The following is a 22996-nucleotide window of genomic DNA, read 5'->3' as shown; positions in this document are numbered from 1 at the left end:
GAATATAGATCTCTTTATGTACTACTTTGTCAACCCCTGTAAAACTGTCATGCCAGGAAAGTTATCTGAATCTGAATCCGCAGCGCTAGAGACTAGCAGCCCCTAATGTGGCTGGGCTTAATGGGGGCCAGATACTGAGCAGGACCCCCACGCACAGGTGCAGCAGTTCACCTCAGCCCTGCCTCCCAGAACGCTCTCATATTCCACTACTGAGACTGCCCAGGACTCTGCTAATGCAGCCTCAGCCCTGCCCTGTGACACTCTGCGCTGTTACGCAGCTCCGCCGATGCACCTACACATTTCAGATGATCTTTCGGGAAGAAAATTCCTTATGTCCCAGTCGTGTCCCTCCGTCTATCTGTGACCCCCCTTAGGAGACCATCCAGAAGTTAAAGGGCCAGAGCAAACGTCCGCCGGCACAGAGAAGAAGCAAGGTAAGACTCCTGCGGGCGGTGCATTTCTCGGGACCAGACGACTGCTGCAATGACCCTTATGATCAGGATACTAAAAGGGAAATTCAGAACTATTCAGGAAGCTAAGACATTTGAAGTTAAAATGATCAGACAAGAAAGGACCTAACAGAGACTTATTTATTTTTTTTCAAACTCACTAGCAGACATAAAATCCTACTGCTTGTCACCCTCTATCATGTGAGCACATCAACCCACCACACCTTTTCCCCTTCACACTATCGCACTAATGAATTTTATGATTCGCTTGTGTTTTCTGGCAGAATGCCAGCTTTTACTCGTTCTGTTTGGACTCCGAGGAAGGGAGTGTCAGTTCCCAAAAGCTAGTCAAGAAGTGTATTAAGTTAGTCCAATCAAAACGTATCATCTTATATTATTATGTTTTGTTAATCTTAGTTCTTGGGAATTCAAGTGAACCAATCGGACCTCTTTCACCACACAATAGACAAGTAAGGCAATGTTTATGATGTTTGAACTCCTTTTCTATTTCATCAGGGATAACCTAGGGATATGGCTCAGATTACCGACAGATTCCAGCGCATCGAAAAAAGTGCAGGACAAGAAGAGCAAAATCTCTCTTGGATCTTTCAAAAGTTTTAAAAGGGGTTTCTGCAGAAACCTTAATAGGAGAAGGAATTTCTTTCAGCCCAGGGAGGACAAATTCTCCAAGTTGCTTAGGCGGATAAGTGGGTATTTACCCTGCTAAATTGGTCTGAACACTGCCTTCCTCTTTCTAGCTAAAAGTACCCGGAGGTTTCGATAGCATGCACTCCTGTGAGTGTGTTTAGATCTGAGGAGGAAATCAGATGTTCAGATATATGTGCTCTATTTTGCTCTGCTCTGACATCCGCACAAATAGCAGGTGCATAACGCATGGTCTGTGCAGGCAGTAATTTTCAAAGCAAAACTGATGTGGGTAACTTCCCTTCCAAAACTGGTTGTAATGTATGTGGACTAAAAGTGCCCAAGTACACTGCAAAAAAATGCAGGCTAGTCAAAATTATTGCCATGCTGAAAAGGTCTGGAAACCTCTTATTACTCCACAACGGAGTATGCAGAGGAAGGATCCTTGCCACTCTTAAAAAAGCATGAACCTTATTTCAAGCAACTGAGAAAAGCAGCAATAAGCTTGGTAGCTGACAAACAGGTATCATCAGCAGGTAAATGAAGGTAATGTTCCCCTGTGTAGGTCATTAACAGACCTGAAAGCCGTTATCTTCATAAGGACATTGAGAAGATGGAGGAGGATCAGAGAAGAGCCTGCTTCAAGCTGATGATTTTTGGGCAGTGTTCCAGGCCCTCGTTCGTTCACCTTTGGACTTTTGTAATGCATTATATCTTGGTTAACTTGACAGTACTCTTAAACCTCTACAGGCTGTACAGAATTCGGCAGCACGTGCTCTGTTCTGTCTGGTATTGGCCGTCAACATCACATTGCTCCAGCCTTGAAGTCACGCCACTGGCTCCCTGTCCAGTGGAGAATAAAATGTAAAGTTGCTACTCTAATTCATCAAATGTTGAATACCCTGGATGTCACCGTGCTGAGCTCCATGCTATGGATTTACCTCCCAGGCAAATCACTGCTAGTAAGGGATTGTTGGAAGTTCCATCCGTGTTTCACGCGTGGCTCGGCGAGACTCGAGGTAGGGCCTTTTTCATGGCCGCTCCTATCTTTTGGAGCTCCCTCCCGGAGCAGCTCCGCCTAACCTCTTGCCCTAAACAATTTTGGAGACAGCTGCAATCTCATCTTTTTTGCCGTAGCACCTGCGGGTTCAGAACTGGACTTATCTCACGAAGGTAATATTTTTTGACCGCATTGTTTTCTTAACCGCAGATCGTTTTCTAACGACTGCCAGCTTAGTTTTCTCTCGGTGTGTTTGCTTTTATTCCTGCTTTACAAATCATGCATATTTTATTTTCTTATCTGCCGTGAGCATAGGAAACGTGCGGACTATACTTTTTTTTTTTTTTTTAAATAAAAGGCTTGAGACATCAACGCTTCCTCCCTGGAGGTAAAAGGGAAAGGTGGGGGTGATGAGAGAAGCCATCAATTATTTGATGGGCTTCAGTAAATCTGAAGGAGAAACTTTCCAGAAGGAATTTCAGTGGCAAGGGCGTCAAGGTATGAAGTTGCAAGAAGGTTCAGAGGAAACCTGAGAAAATACTTCTTTATGTGGATTGTGGTAGACGCTCGAACCAGCTTGCCAAGGGGGGGGCTGCTAGAAACCAGGACTGGGACAGATAAGAAAAGAGGGGAGGGAGGCTGCTGCCTTGCAACCAGCTCACCCTTTCTTCCCTTGAGACCACAAGAACGGGTGACAAAATAAAAACAACAATGTAATACAGAGGACATACACAAATATCCCCAAACACTAAGACTCCACCCGTATAGAGCCTGCACTGGACTATAGAAACCCCCCTTCTAGCGGATATAGTGCTACATCATCCTGCTATAGACTAACCCCGCAGATTCCCGCTAGAGCAGAATGAGTAACTCCCGCAATTCCCCCCACCCCCCTACTACCACCCACTTCAACAAGCCCTCCCACCCCAAAGTTAACTATGGTGCACTTTATGCTTCCACCGAAGATAAGGTTCCCATTTTTTCTTAACGTTATCCAGTCTATCATTTCGAGTGGCTGTAGGTGGCCCCATATAATGGACCCTGTCGATCCTAGAGATTATATCAGTCATAGAAGGAAGGAAGTTCCGATCTCCTACATCAACAAGCAATCTCACATCTAGCTGCAATCGCAACTTGAATATCAAACGTGTTTGGGGCATAGTGCCAACTCCTAGGGGAATATTTTACAGACACATTTTAGGATTTTTAGGCACATGAAAGTGGATATTTAATTGCCCTTGCGAAACGCAAGGTACTGCAGGTGTCATGAGAGAGGAAGGAGGCAGCGATGCGAAGGCCAAGAGCAGGAACTCTGGAGCAGTGCATGCTGGGAGGTGGAAACTCAGGCAGTACAGAGAGCGAGAAATCTGGAGCAGTGCATGCCAGGAGGCGGGAACTCAGGCAGCAGAGAGAGCGGGAAATCTGGAGCAGTGGATGCCAGGAGGCGGGAACTCAGGCGGCGGAGAGAACGGGAAATCTGGAGCAGTGCATGCTGGGAGGCGGGAACTCAGGCAGCAGAGAGAGTGGGAAATCTGGAGCAGTGCATGCTGGGAGGCAGGAACTCAGGCAGCAGAGAGAGCGAGAAATCTGGAGCAGTGCATGCTGGGAGGTGGGAACTCAGGCAGCAGAGAGAGTGGGAAATCTGGAGCAGTGCATGCTGGGAGGTGGGAACTCAGGCAGCAGAGAGAGCGGGAAATCTGGAGCAGTGCATGCTGGGAGGTGGGAACTCAGGCGGCGGAGAGAGCAGAAAATCTGGAGCAGTGCATGCTGGGAGGCGGGAACTCAGGCAGAAGAGAGAGTGGGAAATCTGGAGCAGTGCATGCTGGGAGGCAGGAACTCAGGCAGCAGAGAGAGCGGGAAATCTGGAGCAGTGCATGCTGGGAGGTGGGAACTCAGGCAGCAGAGAGAGCGGGAAATCTGGAGCAGTGCATGCTGGGAGGCGGGAACTCAGGCAGCAGAGAGAGTGGGAAATCTGGAGCAGTGCATGCTGGGAGGCAGGAACTCAGGCGAAGGAGAGAGTGGGAAATCTGGAGCAGTGCATGCTGGGAGGCGGGAACTCAGGCGAAGGAGAGAGCGGGAAATCTGGAGCAGTGCATGCTGGGAGGCGAGAACTCAGGCAGCAGAGAGAGTGGGAAATCTGGAGCAGTGCATGCTGGGAGGCGGGAACTCAGGCAGCAGAGAGAGTGGGAAATCTGGAGCAGTGCATGCTGGGAGGCGGGAACTCAGGCGAAGGAGAGAGCGGGAAATCTGGAGCAGTGCATGCCGGGAGGCGGGAACTCAGGCAGCAGAGAGAGTGGGAAATCTGGAGCAGTGCATGCTGGGAGGCGGGAACTCAGGCGGCGGAGAGAGCGGGAAATCTGGAGCAGTGCATGCTGGGAGGTGGGAACTCAGGCAGCAGAGAGAGTGGGAAATCTGGAGCAGTGCATGCTGGGAGGCAGGAACTCAGGCAGCAGAGAGAGCGGAAAATCTGGAGCAGTGCATGCTGGGAGGCGGGAACTCAGGCGAAGGAGAGAGCGGGAAATCTGGAGCAGTGCATGCTGGGAGGCGGGAACTCAGGCAGCAGAGAGAGCGGGAAATCTGGAGCAGTGCATGCTGGGAGGCGGGAACTCAGGCAGCAGAGAGAGCGGGAAATCTGGAGGAGTGCATGCTGGGAGGCGGGAACTCAGGCAGCAGAGAGAGCGGGAAATCTGGAGCAGTGCATGCTGGGAGGCGGGAACTCAGGCAGCAGAGAGAGCGGGAAATCTGGAGCAGTGCATGCTGGGAGGCGGGAACTCAGGCGAAGGAGAGAGCGGGAAAGCTGGAGCAGTGGATGCTGGGAGGCAGTGGAGAAGCTGTCGCTGCGAGGAGCGCGAGGCCTGCGTGGAGCACAGGGGTGTAAGGAGGCAGGCAGCGGTTTATCCGGGAGGCCGCTGAAAGGTAGCACGGCTCTGAGGAGTGATGAAACTGAGTGAGCGCATCTGCCGACGTGGGACGTCGTCCTTTTCTCTCACAGGCAGCGACGGCCGTCCTGGAAGGAAAGGGAGAGCTTCATAGGGAGGACGGCCCCTGTCTCGCTCTCTGCCATCACAGCGCCCTCCTTTTCTCCTCATCGCCGGCATCGAGCGCCCTCTCCTCTCATCTCCTGCTGCCCTCTCTTGCTCGCTAAAGATCGTGGAAGACAGCTTTTTGTTTTCCCGGGGGCTGTTGCTCTCCCTGCCCTGCTCGCAGAAAGGAATCTGGCAGCCGCCGCAGGGATTTTCCAGCCGCTGGAACCTTTACAAAGGCTTTTTTTTTTTTCGCTTTCTGCTTGTGTTTGCGTTCCTTATCCACTTCCTTGAGCTGTGCTTGTGTCGGAGGATCTCGTGTTGTTCTAGTTGCTTCCAAGAAAATCTGGGCTGGACCCGCGAGCTGGAAAGGGGCTTTAACCCCCCTTAACCCTTTAATGCACCAACACTGAAGGCTGCACGGAGATTCTGAAGTCCTCGGAGGCTCTGGAGCGTCTTTAAGATGAGGGCTGCACATCTGTTTAATCCGCCTGTAGTGACTATGTCATGCGAGGCGGATTAAGAAAGAGAACATAAAACAATAAGTAACATAAAACACGTCGCAAGTCAGCAGGCATTAAAATTACCAAAAGGGCTCAATCTTACAAGAATGCGTCTCTAAATAAAGCAGCTTTTAGTGCCTTACAAAACAGCTATTCCTCGAAGCTCGTCAGTTAAACTGTTCACCGCATGGTGGACTCCCCTATCATTAAAAGTAAGATCCATCCGGTAATACTCATGGGCTGTCATCCTGAGCCAAAGACAGAGGCACAAACCCCCAAAGCTTCTGATTTTTGTTAACAAGGATTTGGAGCCCAAAGATTTTCTGATTGATCTGATAAACCCATGTAAAAATGCAGTAACACAGTCAATATCCCCCCCCCCCACACACACGAAATGCCACTTTTATATTATGTCAGACTGAAACAAACAGGAAGTGCCTGAAATTAGTCCATGTGACAAACAGGAAGTGACATCATTTGAGGCTGTACTGACACGGGGTCTTAGGTCACCACCTCTCTCAGGCCAATCCAGTCTTGCTGCTTCCCCATCCTATTCATGAAAATGTAGTCCCTCTTTTTTGCTTTGCTTTGGCAGTTTCCTCCTCCTGCTTTGGCTTTTCAACTCCAACTGAACCAGTCTCTATTGGCCTGGGATGGGACTATGAGCCTTTATTCTCTGCTTCGCAGGGGGTTTTCCTCTTTTTTTTTTTTTAACATTACCCTCCCAAATCACGGCAGCGACATTCCTTGGCCAGGGGGCCGCAAAATGCGGATCCGTCTGGAAACGAGCCAAAGTGGACACTAAGCCTTGTCACTTGGTGTCACATATTAAGCAATTAGGGGAGCTAACTGGTTAATATTCGGCCTTTTTTTTTTGTCTGGCCAGACCAGCCGCTGGCACACGTTCAAACCCGGCAGTGTAAAAGCTGGTTGTTCACTTTCCCTCTCACTGCTTGCAGATTGTGTTAAAGAGCACCAGGCCAGCGGACAGCAGGACCTCCGCAGCTCCCATGGGAGGTAGAAGAAAACAAGAGCTGCCTCTTATCTGCAGAGTCCCCTCCCTTCCTGTTTGTTGCAGGGGGTAAAACGAGGAGGGGCTGCAGACAAACTGCAGCTCTCTCTTCCCTGGACCTGCGACCTGGAGTCTGCGCTGCCAATAGAGGAGGAGGAGGAGGAGAGAGAGCCACCAGAAACATAAAAGTGACAGCAGTATAGGACCAAATGGTCCAACCAGTCTGCCCAGCAAACCTCTTAAGGTAGTAACTGCCGCTCCGTGCAGGTTACCCCCATGTTTCTGTCAAGAGTAGTAACTGCCGCTCTGTGCAGGTTACCCCCATGTTTCTCTTAAGGGCAGTAACTGCCGTTCTGTGCAGTTATCTCCAGGCCTTATGATAACCCATAAAAATTGCAGCTAGCAACATTTTTTTGCTGGGTGATGAGCTTGATAATTCAGACAGTGCTGCTGCTTGACGTGCCTTGCTTATGGACTTGGCCGCAGATGCAGTCCTGGGCTTTTCCCCTTATGCCGGAGTATCAGTATCCCAGACTGTAAAAGTCGGGGCCCTCTTAGGTGTTGTCTGAATCAAATTCCCCTTTTCCCCCTGCCATCGAAGTAGAGAGCAATGTGGCAGTTGCATTAAAAGCATCAAGGCGGTTAAGATTAGTAACCTCCATGCCTTCTGCTAAAGGGCAGTAACCACGGCACCAGCAAGTTACCCCCATGCACGCTTTCTTCATTTCATTTAGGACTTGGCCTGCGCTTCTATGACCAAGTGTCTACCACACAGAGAAGTGGGATTAGGGAGATGAGAAACTGAATGCTTGCAGGGGTGTGCAAAAGGGTGTCAGTACTGAAGAGGGAAGGGGGAGAAGAGCAGGGGGTAAATGCTGGGGTGGTTGTGACAAGGGCCTTCTAAAAACTTTCCTGTTTAGGCCGCATTCTTATAATCGATAGTTGGAGTCGGCGATGGGTTTCTGATCTTAGGTTTTTAGTTCATGTTTGATAATCCCCTTTATTTTTCTCCTGGTTGAATAAGCATTTTCTTAAGTGATCTGGCCCAGGCATGCGTAGGGATAGCATTGGCTTGTTGTTGTACTGTTAATTTTATATGTATTTGTTTCTGTGTATGATTTTCTAATGTAAGTTCTTGAGCAAGAACCTCAAGTATAATTGACGTACAAAAAAATATAGGTTCCAAAAAAATGTAAAATTAAATGTGTTTCATATACCATCATGGTACACTCACAGGGTAACGGGAACTATTTTTGAAATTTATGATAATAAAGCTTTACACTTTTCTCTTAAGGGTTGTTATGTTATATACCATCATTCCATGTGAGACTCACTGGTTCATAAATAAATACAACTTTCAAAAAACTCTTTCAAAAAAACCTTTTAAGAAAAACTGAACACAGCATCAGATAAATTTCAAAGCGCCAAGATTCAATCTACCGTCTCTCGCCTCGCAAACGGTGTCAGAAAATAGGCACAAAGGCTTTCTTTCATCTGCTGGTCCAAATTTACAAACCACAAACCATCTCTGACCCTCAAAAAACCAAAAATGAATAGTACTTAACTTATACAGAAATGTCGTATTAGCATCATAACAGCTGCGTTCACAAAGAAATTCCCCACCAACACAGGCCCTTGTTTCGGGATATTAATGCCTGCATCAGGGAATCAGTTTATCTAAAATATGAAAGAATACAAACATTTGAAAAAAAACCCAAGAATGCACCCACATCAAAAATCAAATAATACACCCACACGTGTAAACTCACTTCTATTGTTATAACATGTCATCAGGAAATTTAAAAATGGCGGCTAACTCTACAGGAAATGCATTGGCACAGAAAAAAAAATACTCCCGATAGCTCCACCCATAAATACAGAATAACCAATCAAAAATACTCATTCAGCATTCATATGAAAACAGTCTGTTAAACCCCCACACCAGGGATAATACTCAACACACAGCCCATTTGATTTCCTTATTAAGACCATTCAGATACACCAAATGTAAATAGTAAATCTAACGCTGTTCTTTTCTTAACAAAAGTGAATCATAATCACCCCCACGAGGGTGGGGATCCACTTTCTCCAACACTGCAAACACAAAATCAGAGAAAGTGTGATGGAAAGCTAAACAATGGGGCAGTAACGGAGCCTCGACCCTTTGTCAAGCAATAGAACTCTAATGTTCAGTCATCCTGGTCTTAAGTGATCTGTTAGTCTTACCCACATATACAAGATGACAAGGGCATCACATAATATACACGATCCCCTTAGAAACACATGAGGCTGAAGCATGTAGCCTATATCTAGACAAACTCTCAAATGGTAACACAGTGCCGTTAAATGACTGCGGACACACCAAGCAGTTACCACAAGGGTGGTGACCACCTAAGTCTGCAGTAGCCATTAAACCACCGAAATCCCTACAAAACGCAGACTTCACAACTATGTTGTGAATATTGTGTAAAAGCAAACATCTGGAGTTCATGAAACAATGGGGGTGGCTGTAAAATATGCCAATGTTTTTTAATACTACACTGAATTGCGTAGATACCTGGTGAATATGGCAAAACACTAATAATGAGGTTCTGTTTCTCTCTACAAGAAGGTTGTAATAAAAGTTCCCAATTGATCCATTTAGCCTGTTTATATGCTTTATGAATCACAGCCGCTGGATTTCCCCACTCAAGAAAAGCCTTCACATATGTCACGATCCTGCTCGCGGAGCCCATCCCATGAGCAGGCATCTCACTTACCCCAGCCCGACGCCACACTGCTGCTGCTTTATCACAGCCCGGCCGCCGCTGACGCCACACTCCGTGGCCAGAAGTGCCGCCTCCATTTTTCATATTTGTGACCCAGGTGCTGCCGCCGGGATGCCTCAGCATCGCAGCAGGAGCCGCCGCCGTCTTCATCTTCATGGCCCCGATGCCACCATCACTGCTCCTCTTCAAGTGGCAGGGATGCCGCCAATGCCATCTCTTCCTCCTTTGGACCCTGCATAGGCGCGTGCTTCTGCTCGATATTTAAAGGGCCCGCGGCCCCACCAGATGACCTCATCAGCCTGCTCAGCTCAGCTTGTTCTCCTCAGGGCCTTCAAATCTGGGTCTCATAGTTGTCTGTGCTCTTCTTCTGGTCAAGGTCCTCCGTGGTCTGCTCTTGTCTAGATGGCTCTTCGTTTGATGTCCTAGATGTTCCTGTTCTCCCTCATCCTGATGTTCCTGGTCCTATTCTTCGTTGGAGCTCCTTCATTGTCTCTTCGGTATCCTGATGTTCCTTGTCCAGAAGTTCCGATGATCCTTGTCCAGAGGTTCCTGATGTTCCATGTTCCAGTCCTGGTCCTGATGCCCTCATCTCCGGCTCTTCATCCTGCTTCCAGGTTTCCTGCTTGTCCACCTTTCCTGGCATGCCACCGTCGTGGTCCGTGACCAGCCCATGGAGGGCTGAGTAGGGCGCTTCGTGGCACAAGGCCTTTCTTCATGTCTGCAGCGCAAGTCTCCGGAAGACTCCTTGTTTTTAATTCCGAGATTTGTTCCTGAATCCGAGTTCCGAAGTCTTGAATCCTGAGTCTTGAATCCTGTTCCCGGTCTTCGGAGTACCTTGTGCCAGCTTCTGTCCATGCCCAAACTCAAGCCAGAACTTGATCCACTTCAGCATGGTCCGCGACCAGCCATGGGCAGCTGTGTAGATGCGCTGTGGTGCAGTACTCAACCTCTACTAGTGCCTGAATCCTGAAACCTTGTCCAAGTCTTCCAAGAATCCTGAAACCTTGTCTGAGTCTTCCAAGTTCCAATTATCCTCGTCTGAGTCTTCTAAGTTCCTCGAGTCCTCGTCCTCGTCTTCCTAGTTCCTCGAGTCTTCATATGAGTCTTCCAAATTCCACGTATCCTTGTCTGAGCCTTCCAAGTTCCTCAAGTCTTTATCTGAGTCTTCCAAGTTCCTCGAGTCTTCGTCTCAGTCTTCCAAGTTCTTCGAGTCCTCGTCTGAGTTCCCAAGTTCCTGAGTTCCATGTCTCGTCTGTTTCCTGCCCTCAGCCTCCATCTGGCCTCACACACTCGTCGTTCCCAAGCGGTGGGTCTGGAAGGGCTACCGAGTGGCCGGAGGGCTACTCTTGAGACCAGCATTGCATTGCTGGGTTTCACCGGTGTGTGCAGGACAGTGGAGGGTTGAGCCTGCCTTGTTCCATTTCCTGATGTTCTCAATCTTGATCCAATTCAGCCTTGTTCCTGCTCCAGCCCGTGCTTGAACACTCTCACCTCCCATGGTGTGTGCTTTGGGTCTCCTCCATGAGCTGCGCTGCGGCCCAAGGACTCACATCTCCCTTGAGTAAGTGATTGCGCCTCCATGCTCGCAACAATATATGCAGCTTTCACTTTAAAATTGGTCAATGAGGAGCACAATTTCCTGCGCCTAAAAATTTGGTTCGCAGGCAGGTTGTCATGTAGATTCTGAGGATGACAACTACTATACTCTAACAATGCAATCCGATTAGATGATTTCTTAAAAATCGAAAACTGAAATTTCCCATCCTCAATAGAGATTAGAATATCCAGATATGGAACAGAAACCTTACTGAAGGAATGAGTGAACTTCAAATGCACGCTACACTGATAGAGCCAATGCATAAGCTCATCATAAAGAACTCTAGAGCCTGTCCATAATACCAAGATATCATCAATATACCTCCGCCATAAGGCTATACTAGAATAGAATGGACATCTCTTAAGCCATTGTCCCTCAAAATGTCCCATATAAAGATCAGCTACATCAGGGGCCACTGTAGCACCTACAGCAACTCCTTGTATCTGTTTGTAAAACAAACCATCAAAAACAAATTCTCATGCAAAGCCAACACTTCCAAATCACAAATAAAGGAGGTAGGAACCCTACTAGAAGTAGAGCGAGAAAGCAAGGGTATTGCGGATAACCGATAACGCCTCATCTTGAGGAATGTTAGTGTATATAGATACCACATCAATAGTTGCTAACAACACACCCTCCAAGGATCCCTCATAATTTTCCAACGTATTGATATCTGTAGAATCTTGAACATAGGAAGGTAAAAACAGAAACAAATGAGCATTGTTAATTGCCTCACTGCTAAAAATCTCTCTAAGCGATGTACAACACAAAATATATTCCCATCCCCAACTTCTGGTATGCAAGGGCTCACAGGGGGGTCATGGACATAGGCATGGTTTGGGGAGGGGGTGCCCACCCAGATGCTCGTGCACAATTGGGCCCCATCTGCCCCCTCATCAATTTACCCTCCCTCCCCTTTGCTCCCAAAGCTAAGCAGGCAAACTGCATGGTTCTTGCATAGCTCTTAAGGGTTTTTCCTCACCTAGGACTGTTTTGCAATCGGTCTAACAAGAAACAAAACAAACTCCACACTAGTTGTGGTTTAGAAAGTAAAATCCTTTACTGGTCACATGGAAAGCAGAGCCTGTACACCATTCAGCACAGAAAAAGAAAGCCGATTAGCACAAAAAGAAACACAGGAGCAAATGCTGCGCACCCATATAAGTAAGCTCTCTGGGGAAGGAACCCTCCTTTTTGGGCAGCTTCCTGGTACCTGTTTCTCTGGATGCAGCTCGTTTCCCTTTATTTTTTTCTTTTTCTCTTTCAATAGCCACAAGCAGATGAGAGCCCCTGGCTGATTCCTTTTTTCAGTCAGTAGCGCTCAGGACCTTCCCTTATTAGGCAGTTTTCCCCTCAATTCCGCCAGTCCTCTTTCTCCCAAACTGTAAAGCAATCCTTCTGACATAGATTTTCAGGAAACTTAGAAATCCTCGGCGAAATCTCAGGAGTCACTCTGGGTCCCCAAGACAAGACCCTTCCTAATCCTGAAGGCCTTAACGCCCTGACCTTGGGACTCGGCCACCTTCAGCAACTCTCTGTTGAGAGAGCTAACCCCGTGAAGATCCGCTCCCCCTTGGAGGGAAACAGCTGGAGATCCTTTCTCTTGAAGAGAGAGGCTAAGAGGAACCCTGTATCTCGAGGACACACAGAGTTTTGCTAAACTCATGACATCTTTTTTTTTTTTTTAATAACTTTGAATTATTTGTGGTCACTAAAATTAAAAAAAAAAAAAAGGAACTACAAAAGAAGAAAACATTTTGAGATGTAGTAATGGCGTTTTCTAAAAGGGATTTTATCCCCCATGATGGCAGTCTTACGCTGAACACTTTGAGAGGTCAGACACCTTTTATTGCTGTCTAAGGTTTTCTCCTTAAAAAAAAAAAGTTGCAAATTTTGGTGTGCTTAGCTTAGTATTTACATAACAAAAAATATTTTTGATAAGTAAATTTGGTAAAGTGACACCAATCAGGAATAAATTGTGTGTTTGAGGAACAATATAAGAAAATTGGCACCAGGTGAGTTTTGTATTTGAATATATAGCTATGTCACTGGTTAATTGTTTGGATTAATCGTATTTTGTAAAGGGTATGCTAAACGAGGTTACTTGCATAATTTTACAAGGGCCATCAACATGCATTTGCATGTTGCGGGCGCTATTAGTTTCGGGGGGGGGGGGGGGTTGGCCGCGCGTTTTCGATGCGCTATTACCCCTTACTGAATAAGGGGTAAAGCTAGCGCGTCGAAAACGTACGGCCAAACCTGGGTGGTGGAGCGCACTGTACTGTATCGGCCTGTTAAATAGCCATGGTTTAATGGGACACAGCCAGCATGGATTTACCCAAGGGAAGTCTTGCCTCACAAATCTCCTACATTTTTTTGAAAGGGTTAATAAACATGGGGACGAAGGTGAACTGGTAGATATGGTGTATTTGAATTTTCAGAAAGCGTTTGACAAAGTCCATCGTGAGAGACTTCTAAAAAAACTAAACTCATGGGATAAGAGGTGATGTCCTTTTCGTGGATTACAAAGTGGTTAAAAGACAGAAACAGAGAGTAGGATTAAATGGTCAATTTTCTCAGTGGAAAAAGGTAAACAGTGGAGTGCCTCAGGGATCTGTACTTGGACTGGTGCTTTTCAATATATTTATAAATGATCTGGAAAGGGGTAAGATGAGTGAGGTTATCAAATTTGTGGATGATACAAAATTATACAGAGTAGTTAAATCACAAGCAGATTGTGATAAATTGCAGGAGGACCTTGTGAGACTGGAAGATTGGGCTTCCAAATGGCAGATGAAATTTAACATAGACAAGTGCAAAGTGATGCATATAGGGAAAATCAACCCATGCTGTAGTTACTCGATGTTAGGTTCCATATTAGGTTCTACCACCCAGGAACGAGATCTAAGCATCATAGTGAACAATACATTGAAATCATTGACTCAGTGTACCGCAGCAGTCAAAAAAGCAAACAGAATGTTAGGAATTATTAGGAAGGGAATGGTTAATGAAATGGAAAATGTCATAATGCCTCTATATCGCTCCATGGTGAGACCGCACCTTGAATACTGTGTACAATTCTGGTCGCCGCATCTCAAAAAAGATATAGTTGCATTAGAGAAGGTACAGAGAAGAGCGACCAAAATAATAAAGAGGATAGCTGGAGGCAAGATGGCCGCCTAGACGTTGCCCTGTGCAAGACGTCGGAGGGAGAACGCTGTCTTTTCCTCTAACTACTTTGGTATAATGCCGCATACTAAAAGAAAAGGACGACTAAGGGGTGAGATTACTAACTCACCAACAGTCGACCCACGACAGCCTACGATTCCCGGCATATTGGCAGGCATTGCTGCTTCAACTACTCCGGAGAGCTCGGTCGCTGGGGGATTGATTCAGGAGCAAGAACCATCCCCCTTGACCCTTGATACAACGTTAAGCCCCGGATCGCCGTGAAAACCCGATAACCCCAGAAACATCGCGATACCTTGCCCGACTTCGGTGGAAGTCGGAGGGGCCATGGCTATGGCCATGGCTGGAGACTCCGGAGCATGGCGAGTGGAAGCTTTGGGAGGGGAAAATCATCCAGAGGAAGGAACTCCAGGACAAATGGAGGGACCCCTGAGTGCTTCTACGCCGCTAGCACGGAAGGAAGCCACCTCATTTGCATCTCAAGGTATCGGGGGAAGTGAAGGGACTGTCGAAGCAGGGGCACTAAAACAGCTTGAAGAACTTTCAGTTTGTCCTCCTACAAAGAAACCTGATGCAATGTCATTGGAGGGGATTTGGACTATGTTAAGTTCTATAGAAAATTCTATTAAAACCTTGTCCAAAGTGACAGTGGAGATACAGAATCAATCTGTGAGGAATAATAATTTAATTACAAATTTCTCTAATAGAACAGAAGAACTGGAAAGAAAAATGGCTACTATTGAAATGAAACAAGTAAAATTAATGGACTCTGAACGTATAAATTCAAAAAGATTAGAGATAGTTGAAAACGCATTAAGAGCACATAATCTTCGTATATTAAGTTTTCCTGTTATTAATTCTATTTCTCCACTAGAACTATTTAAACTCTATATGAAAAAGAACTTAAAAATTCCTGAACAGGCTCTGCCTGTGGTTACAAAGGCTTTCTATCTCCAACAACAATCTTCTCAAGAGCAGGAACAAATTTCTTCTTTAAATTTAACCAATATTTTGGAAATGTCTTCTGATCATGAGATTAATCAAAGGAGACCCTTATTAGTCTCCTTTGCATTCCTTACTAAGAGAAATCACATAATGCTTTTATTCTTTAGAAATCGTCAGATGCCTTTTTATGGAAGCCCTATATGGATCTATCCAGATGTGATCAAAGTGACTCAAACCCGTAGGAAGGACTTTCTCTCTTTGAGATCAGATGTTGTGAAGCTAGGAGCGAAGTTTACTTTGAAATACCCCTGCAAAGCGTGCATCAGATACCTTAATGTGAATTATATATTCTTAGAACCGGACCAACTGAAGTCATTCTTGGCTGGAAGAGCCCCTATGGACACTCCGACAGATCGGGTTTAAAATAAGGAAGCAGTACTATAGGCGTGCCATATTTTCACTTTAGTTATATTTTGAATTTCTTGTGATATTGCTCCTTCCGCCTCCTAATTACATTTATTTTCTTATAATTTAAATGTCCGTACAATTATTATATATGATGTTTAATATATATGCTTGTGAATATACAATTTGTAGGACATTGAATTTACTGTAAGGAGTTTTTTCCTGGAAGAAATGTTCAAAAATTGAAAAAAAAAAAAAAGAAGATAGAACAGCTCCCCTATGAGGAAAGGCTAAAGAGATTAGGGCTGTTCAGATTGGAGAAGAGACGGCTGAGGGGGGGATATGATAGAAGTCTACAAAATCATGATGTTATGCCCGTCGGTCACAGACGGCTGCGACCTCTCATGCTCACATCTTTTTCTGCTGCACCTTCATTCCTTGGACGAATGGTGGCCTCCGCCAGCCACCGCCGACCAGCCTGGCGTCCCCGGGACGGTGTGGGCACTGCTGACCGTCATGGGCCGCTCTTGTACTTGTCATGGCGGTAACCAGGAATTCACACTAGAACAAACATAACCCATGAAAAGGCTTGAACAAGTTAATGTAAATCAGTTATTTACTCTCTCAGTTAATAGGACTAGGGGAGCACTCTATGAAGTTGTTGAGTAACTCATTTAAAACAAATCAAAGAAAATTATTTTTCACTCAGTGCATAGTTAAGCCTTGAATTCATTGCCAGAGGATGTGGTTACAGCAGTTCGTGTAACTGGGTTTAAAAAAGGTTTGGATAAATTCCTAGAGGATAAATCCATAAACTGCTACTAATTAATAAGCAATAGTAGCTTGAAATGTATTTAATGTTTGGGTACTTGCCAGGTTTTTGTGGCCTGGTTTGGCCTCTGTTGGACACAGGATGCTGGGCTTGATGGACCCTTGGTCTGACCCACAATGGCATTTCTTATGTTCTTATGGCTCCCAGTTAACACAGGGTGCGCAGAAACCTACAATGTAGTGGTCGTCATATAACAAAGATTTCAAAACCAGAACAAGAATCTTAAATTGAATCCTCCCTCAGGGAGATGCTTCTAAATCCTATAGAGTGGTTTCCCCCTATTCTATCAAAGTCTGAACCGAGTGGGAATGTCTCTGATCTGGTCCTTGCTTGGTTAGTTAAAGACTGTGGCTTTATTTTGGTGGCTCCTTTGAGTTATATCATGAATGCTTCTCTGAGTTATGGGATTTTCCCCAAAAGTTAAAGAGTTAGAAGTGACTGGTGAGGCGTCAGTCAGTTGCTGGGACTGGCCACAGATCAGGACCCTCGACTCCCTTTCAGTCCTATTGGATTTCCTGCTAGCCTCCAAGCAGAGCTGACAAGCTGAATAATATTTCTCTGGGCTATTTTTTGAATGGGTGAGATACAAGCACAATTAAATAAATCTTTATTTTCAGATGGGCTCGTAGTTTTGAGAAGCCATCTTAGTTTCTGTATCCCAGGATGACAGTCACATTCACCCATTGATGTTACTTTATGTATTCCTTCAGCAAAAGACATCAAATATTCTGAAACCGGGAATAGAGCTATTTCCAGCAAGGCACCTAAACATATTTGTCTTATAAATTATCTTTCTTTCAGGAAAGGCTGTGAAACATGGGATTTTTTTTTAGTATTGATTTTGTACCTATTTGATGTTGCTGATTTAAATTTGCTGCTGTGTTCTAATAGGCTATTATTATTCTAAGTTTTATGTGTGACTTATTATGTTTGATTTTTATGCTTTTTACTATTACAGTTGCTTTATTTATTTGTACATTGTCCGAAATAAATAGATAAATTCGTAGATTGTATTGATCGACGCCTGTCGCCTCAATGATCATGTGTGTTGATTGCCGTCTGGCAACCTGGGATTCAGTTTAACATTTATGTCTGCGTATCAGAAAATCTCTCCACTCTGTTACACAGGGCAGGTCATACATTCGCATCATGGGGAGACCCCATTTTTGAAAGGAATAGAATGAAACGAATCTTGGAGGTCAGCTGTTAGCCGCACACTTAGCTGATTATTTTGTGGCAGGCACTTTACACCGCTTTTAGAAACAGGTCTCAAAAGGAAGTTAACAGAACATGTGCGAGTAGCTGCACCTTATTTTTCTGCTGTAATAAGGCAGCATTAGTAATTCAGCTCTACTTCCCTGCTTGGTAGTTGAGAATATGTCCAACATCTGGATTGCCTGTCTGGCCCCCTTGTCTACCTTGGGCAAAATATGCAGAGTTCCAAATTGGGAAATAGTCCATAGTGGGGTTTTTGTTTTTTTTACGCCCCTGTTTTTGATTGCACACTTTTTTCCTGTTGAATATTTTCCCTTTCAAAGGGTGCAGTACAGTAAAGTTTTGATCAAGAGATGCGCTGTTTCAAAACCGTGCAAGCAAAACTGACTTACAGGCATGTGGGCCCTTTTATATTTTGCTCTCCTTCTGCCCTGTCCTTAAATCTGGCTTGATGGGATTTCCTGCACGTCTAGCGATCCCCACCGGCTGAAAGGGTTAATAAATCACGCAGACCTCCTTTGCTTGTGTCTTTTGTCTTGTAACACTTAAGCTTTTCTGCATCTGCTCCACAGACTCAAGAAAGGTTGCAGCCCTCCCAGCCAGGGAACGAGTCCCCAGAGGGATACTACGAAGAGGCAGAGCCCTACAGGACTCCTGTGAACGGTACGCTAGTCACCACACGCTCTCTCTCTCTCCAGGAATGGCATCCACTGTGGACCAGGGCAATGAGAAACCAACGGCTCTCGGAAGTGGACGAGTCCTAAATTCACTCTGTCTGTAGGAGAAGAATACTCCTGCATGCAAATAATGGTAGATGAATGCTCAGCCTTTTTTTTTTTTTTTTGCAAAGGCGCTGCTACTGCAGGACAGATACAGTGGTTTCAGAATCGCACAGACTCACGGCTATTTCATAACAGATACAGTGCAAGAACACGTGGGCCTTTCTGCAAAGTCACAGTCACAGCTATTATTTATTTACAGTATTTGTGTTCTGCCTATTCCATAAGATCACGGTGGATTATAACAGTACAAACATAAGTGTGATAAAAACATCTGCAAGATAAAACGCAGCTTAATAGAAACAAATCGGCACCATAAAACAATAACAAATGGGATCGACAAACACAAATAAAGCAACACGGTTGCAATGCAGTTGTCACGCAGTCTCAAATCTTATATATTAGTCTGGGACAGAATAGCAAAGCTTTCAACCCTCACTTTTGGCCGAATGCATTCTTAAATAAGTACGTTTTTAAAGTCTTTTGAACATTGCTGGGTCAGTCATCATGCACAATTGTTCTGGCAGAGTGTCCCAATATGCTGGGCCATGTTGGACTATATTGAACAGAGAGACACAGTAAAACCTTTTGACATCATCAGAACATAAGTCCGTAGAGTGGCACCAATCCAAGAAGCAATCTCATTGTTTTTTTTTTATCAGTTTGTGAATCCGCATAGAAATCTTGTGTTTTATAGCCAGGGGTGACCAACTCCGGTCCTCGAGAACCACAAGGAGGCCAGGTTTTCAGGATATCCACAATGAATATGCATGAGCTAGGTTTGCATGCACTGCCATCACTGTATGCAGATCTATCCCATGCATATTCATTGAAGATGTCCTGAAAACTTGGCCTGTTTGTGGCTCTCCAGGATTGGCCAATCAAGCACTCAAAAAAGGAGTAACGTGTTGAAATGGTGAGGTGCCTGTGGGTAAGCTTGCTATGGCATTTTGTACAAAGGGAGGACTTCCAGTGAAGACCCAGGCAAGTCTAATAATAGGGAATTGCAGGAATCAATAAGGGATTTGCTGTCAATTGAAAAGGACAAGGAAACACCAAACAGATTTCCTGTTTTGTTTTGTGTCGTTTCTGTAGTTTGGCATGTGCTAAATGGTTTTGGCATGCATGAAAACAATACACTAAAACCTATTTAGCACGTGCTAAATGAACAGAAACGAAACAAAAGAAAAAAAGCATGACAAGAAATGAAACAAAAGGAATGATTTTTCCATGCACACCCCAATAGCTATTTCTTGGCAGATGGAGAGTCACAGTCACAGCTATTTCTTGGCAGAAATATCACAAGAATACTCGGCCGCTCTACAGAGTCTGTTTCCTGCCAGATACAATATATTATAGGGAGACTCTTACGTCTTTGCTGTTTTATGACAGATGTAACCGCTAAACATTCCTCTTCAACATGATTGAAGAATATCCTAAATTTCCAGTCTTGCAAAGGGCGTGTGTGCATCTTTTGGTTACAAAGTAAACACAGCCACACAATTCCACCATTTTTCTCGAAGCGTGCAGTCTCTCAAAATAACTATTACTGCATTCTGTATCCCCCTGATGGACTGAATTTTAGAAGATTCAGGTCAAGCTGGCTGTGCTTCTTCTTCTTTAGTGTTTGCTACCCCATCTCCCCGTGCTGTGCCTTGTGACTCCTCTGAGCCTATCACCAGAGGTTATTTCCGTCTTGCAGAGGCAGCAAAGGGATGCCGAGCTGTAACAATGCTTTTTTTTTTAATGTTCTAACTGTGAGCCATCAGTAGTTCTGCATATTCAGAAATTGGCGATGTAGGTGCAAGTCCTGCTTTTCGGCTCGAGACCCCCAAACGCCAAAGGACTTTTCTAGAAATGGTAAAACCTCCCATAGGAAAAAAAAAAACACCACAGAGGAAGGAGAAATCAGAACTGTGGCGGAATTCAAGCAGACTTGGCCCAGATGTAGAGGGCAGGGATAGGAACAGGCCGGAGAGGTTTGCAGTTTTGAAAACAACCCAGCCTTCCCTCTTGGTTATTTTGATACAATTGCGACATCACTCTCCAATTTGATGGCGGGGCAGGAAAAAAAAAGGGATTGGATTCTGAAGACGGCCATCGCTGGGAGTCAACATTTATAGCTGGGGTACCAATGCACTGACATTGGGGATTAAACTTCCACGGCCAAGTCCAAAAGCAAAGGACGCTCAAGCAGCACGGTCTGAATGATCAGGAAGGCTGCTCATCACGTAAAAACGTTGTAGCAATTTTGTTATGGGCTTGACAGTTGCTCGATTTTGCTTGTATTACTTAACATACGTGATAAGGAAAAAAAACAAAAAGTTCCTTATCGCCCCACAAATATGTCCAGACGCATGGGTTTTTCTTCCCACCAGCAGATGGAGACAGAGAAGACAAGCTTTGCTGTTCCAGCGATACGTAAGACAGTGTGCACTGCCACCTGCAGACACTCAGTATTCTCTGTCTCCGGCAGATACTAGAGGTGCAAATCCTGCAGGCAAAAAAAAATTAAAAGGGGAAGAGAAATTGCTTGCAGGGCTGATGAGCTCTTTTGAGGGTTCAACCCCCAGGTACAGCAGGACAAGCAGAGGATTGGTGACCCTCGGAGAAGCTTTGCCTAGGAGTGTGGGGGACCTTTGAAAACCAGGAGACTGGTTCCCTCTGTTTCTCTACGTTATATCTCCCTGTCTCTCGCTGAAGGCCTGGGCTCCCTCTTCTTGACCGGCAGCAGGAAAGTATAAGTTTTTATTTGTTTTCTGCTGATTTTTTTGGGGGGGAGCTGGCCTTTAAGGTTAAAAAAAAGTGACCGAACAGCTGCCAGGCTCTCAGTGCTCAGAGAGCAGCGATAGAGCAGCCTTTAGTTAAATGGTTGAGGTCGAAGTTCAGCTCTGAAAGACCATGTCACTCCTGACTGAAGCCTCAGCGTGTTCCCCACCTGCGGTGAGTGCATCTGTGAGGCCAGGAATGGCAGTGACAGCTGAGCGCGGGGAAACAGTGCAGTGTGTGTGGAGAAAGATGCGTATGAGCAAACTCCTCAGGCTTCTGAGGACTGTAAGCTCGGTGGCTGAGGGCAGAAAGGCAGCTTGGCAAATGAAACTGGCTGAGTCAAGCAGCGCTGCTCTGCCCTGCAGCGGGGGAACCACAGCCATTTTGTAGTCTGGTCCTGAGGTACAGGGAAGCAGTAGAAGTCTCAGACGGTGTTTGGGAAGGGTCAAAGGAGGCTGAAGACTCCCAGGAGGAAGAGTTGGAGTAGAGAGAAATTTTTTCTTCTAAATTTGTGTTTTTAATGAATAAAGCCTTTTGGGCCAAAAAGAGAGCAGTAGGGAAGTGGGTCAGCCCCAAAGGGCTCCCATGGTCGGCCAAAGTGTGTAAGTTAGCTCCACAGGAAGGCTCTAGTGGGCTTTCTTATTTTTATATATTTTTAGATTTTTATATACCGGTGTTCCTATATGAAATAAAGATCACATCGGTTTACATTGAAACAGAACATGAAAATTGCCAAAAGGCATTACATAGAACAAGGTTATGAAACTTGGAACAGTGTACATAAGTTCAAAATTTAACAATAACGTTGTAACATTGATGACCAAAAGATAAAGGAGAAAAAAAAAAAAAGACTTAAACAATTAAGTTGACAGGTCTTATTGAGCATAAAAATTATAACGTATAAGTGAGAAAGTCTCAAGTGTCCTGCAGCAAGAGATTAGATACCGAAGTAGGTAGTGGTATGGAAGATGGGGGTTTGTGAAGAAGATATGTTCTTGCTGGTTGGAGGGGAAAAAATGATGATCATGGTCCTGGAAAAGCTTGGCTAAAGAGCCAGGTTTTAAGTTTTTTTTTGAATGAAGAGTGGCAGAACTCAAGCCGAATGTCTGGTGGGAGCGCATTCCATTGAATGGGGCCTGCTGTAGATATGGCACGTTTATGATGCGAGGACTTTGTTGAAGGTACATAGAGTGTGCCTTTATATGCTCTTCTGATGGGTCTAGAGGAGGAGTGAGGGCGTAGTTGGTTACATAATTGAAGAGGAGAGATATTGTGAATGGATTTATGAATTACGGTGAGTACTTTATATAGGATCCTTTGCTTTATAGGCAGCCAGTGGAGGAGCTTGAGAATGGGGGTGATGTGATCTCTTTTATTCGTATTCTTGTCCTAAGAAAAAGCAATTATCCTGATGGGACTTGGATGGAGAGTCAACAGGTTCAGAAGGAAAGGGAGATCCTTTGCCAGAAACCCCAAGGGATGAGGAGAAGGATGAAGGTCCTCTGGAAGATGGGGAGATCCTAGTGGAAGACGGGGATGACCCTAAGTGGGTCAGACTCTTCCCTAAGGAGGAGTTATTCTCCATGATTATGCAGGTCCTGAAGTAACTTGGTATTAAAGAGGTTCAGGAGGAATTGGAGCATGAAGGTGAATATCCCATCATGGAAGGGCTTAGAGGTTCAACTAAGACCTTTCCCTTTTACTTAAGAACATAAGAACATAAGAAAATGCCATACTGGGTCAGACCAAGGATCCATCAAGCCCAGCATCCTGTTTCCAACAGTGGCCAATCCAGGCCATAAGAACCTGGCAAGTACCCAAAAACTAAGTCTATTCCATGTTACCATTGCTAATGGCAGTGGCTA

At 45.3% G+C, this 22996-nt stretch overlaps 1 protein-coding gene across 1 annotated transcript in view; it reads left to right on the top strand.

The window, feature by feature from the left end:
* The window catches only part of AFAP1L2 (actin filament associated protein 1 like 2), a 220492-nt gene that overhangs the window by 137552 nt on the left and 59944 nt on the right, over positions 1-22996 (top strand). Inside the window, exon 5 of the mRNA XM_029610465.1 lies at positions 18156-18246. Coding sequence (XP_029466325.1) covers positions 18156-18246 — 91 coding nt within the window. The remainder of the gene's footprint in view (positions 1-18155; positions 18247-22996) is intronic.

This window comes from Rhinatrema bivittatum, chromosome 7 (genome assembly GCF_901001135.1).
Source record: "Rhinatrema bivittatum chromosome 7, aRhiBiv1.1, whole genome shotgun sequence".
Taxonomy (NCBI): domain Eukaryota; kingdom Metazoa; phylum Chordata; class Amphibia; order Gymnophiona; family Rhinatrematidae; genus Rhinatrema; species Rhinatrema bivittatum.
The sequence above is the reverse complement of the archived record's forward strand: the minus strand, read 5'-3'. Positions and strand labels throughout refer to the sequence as shown.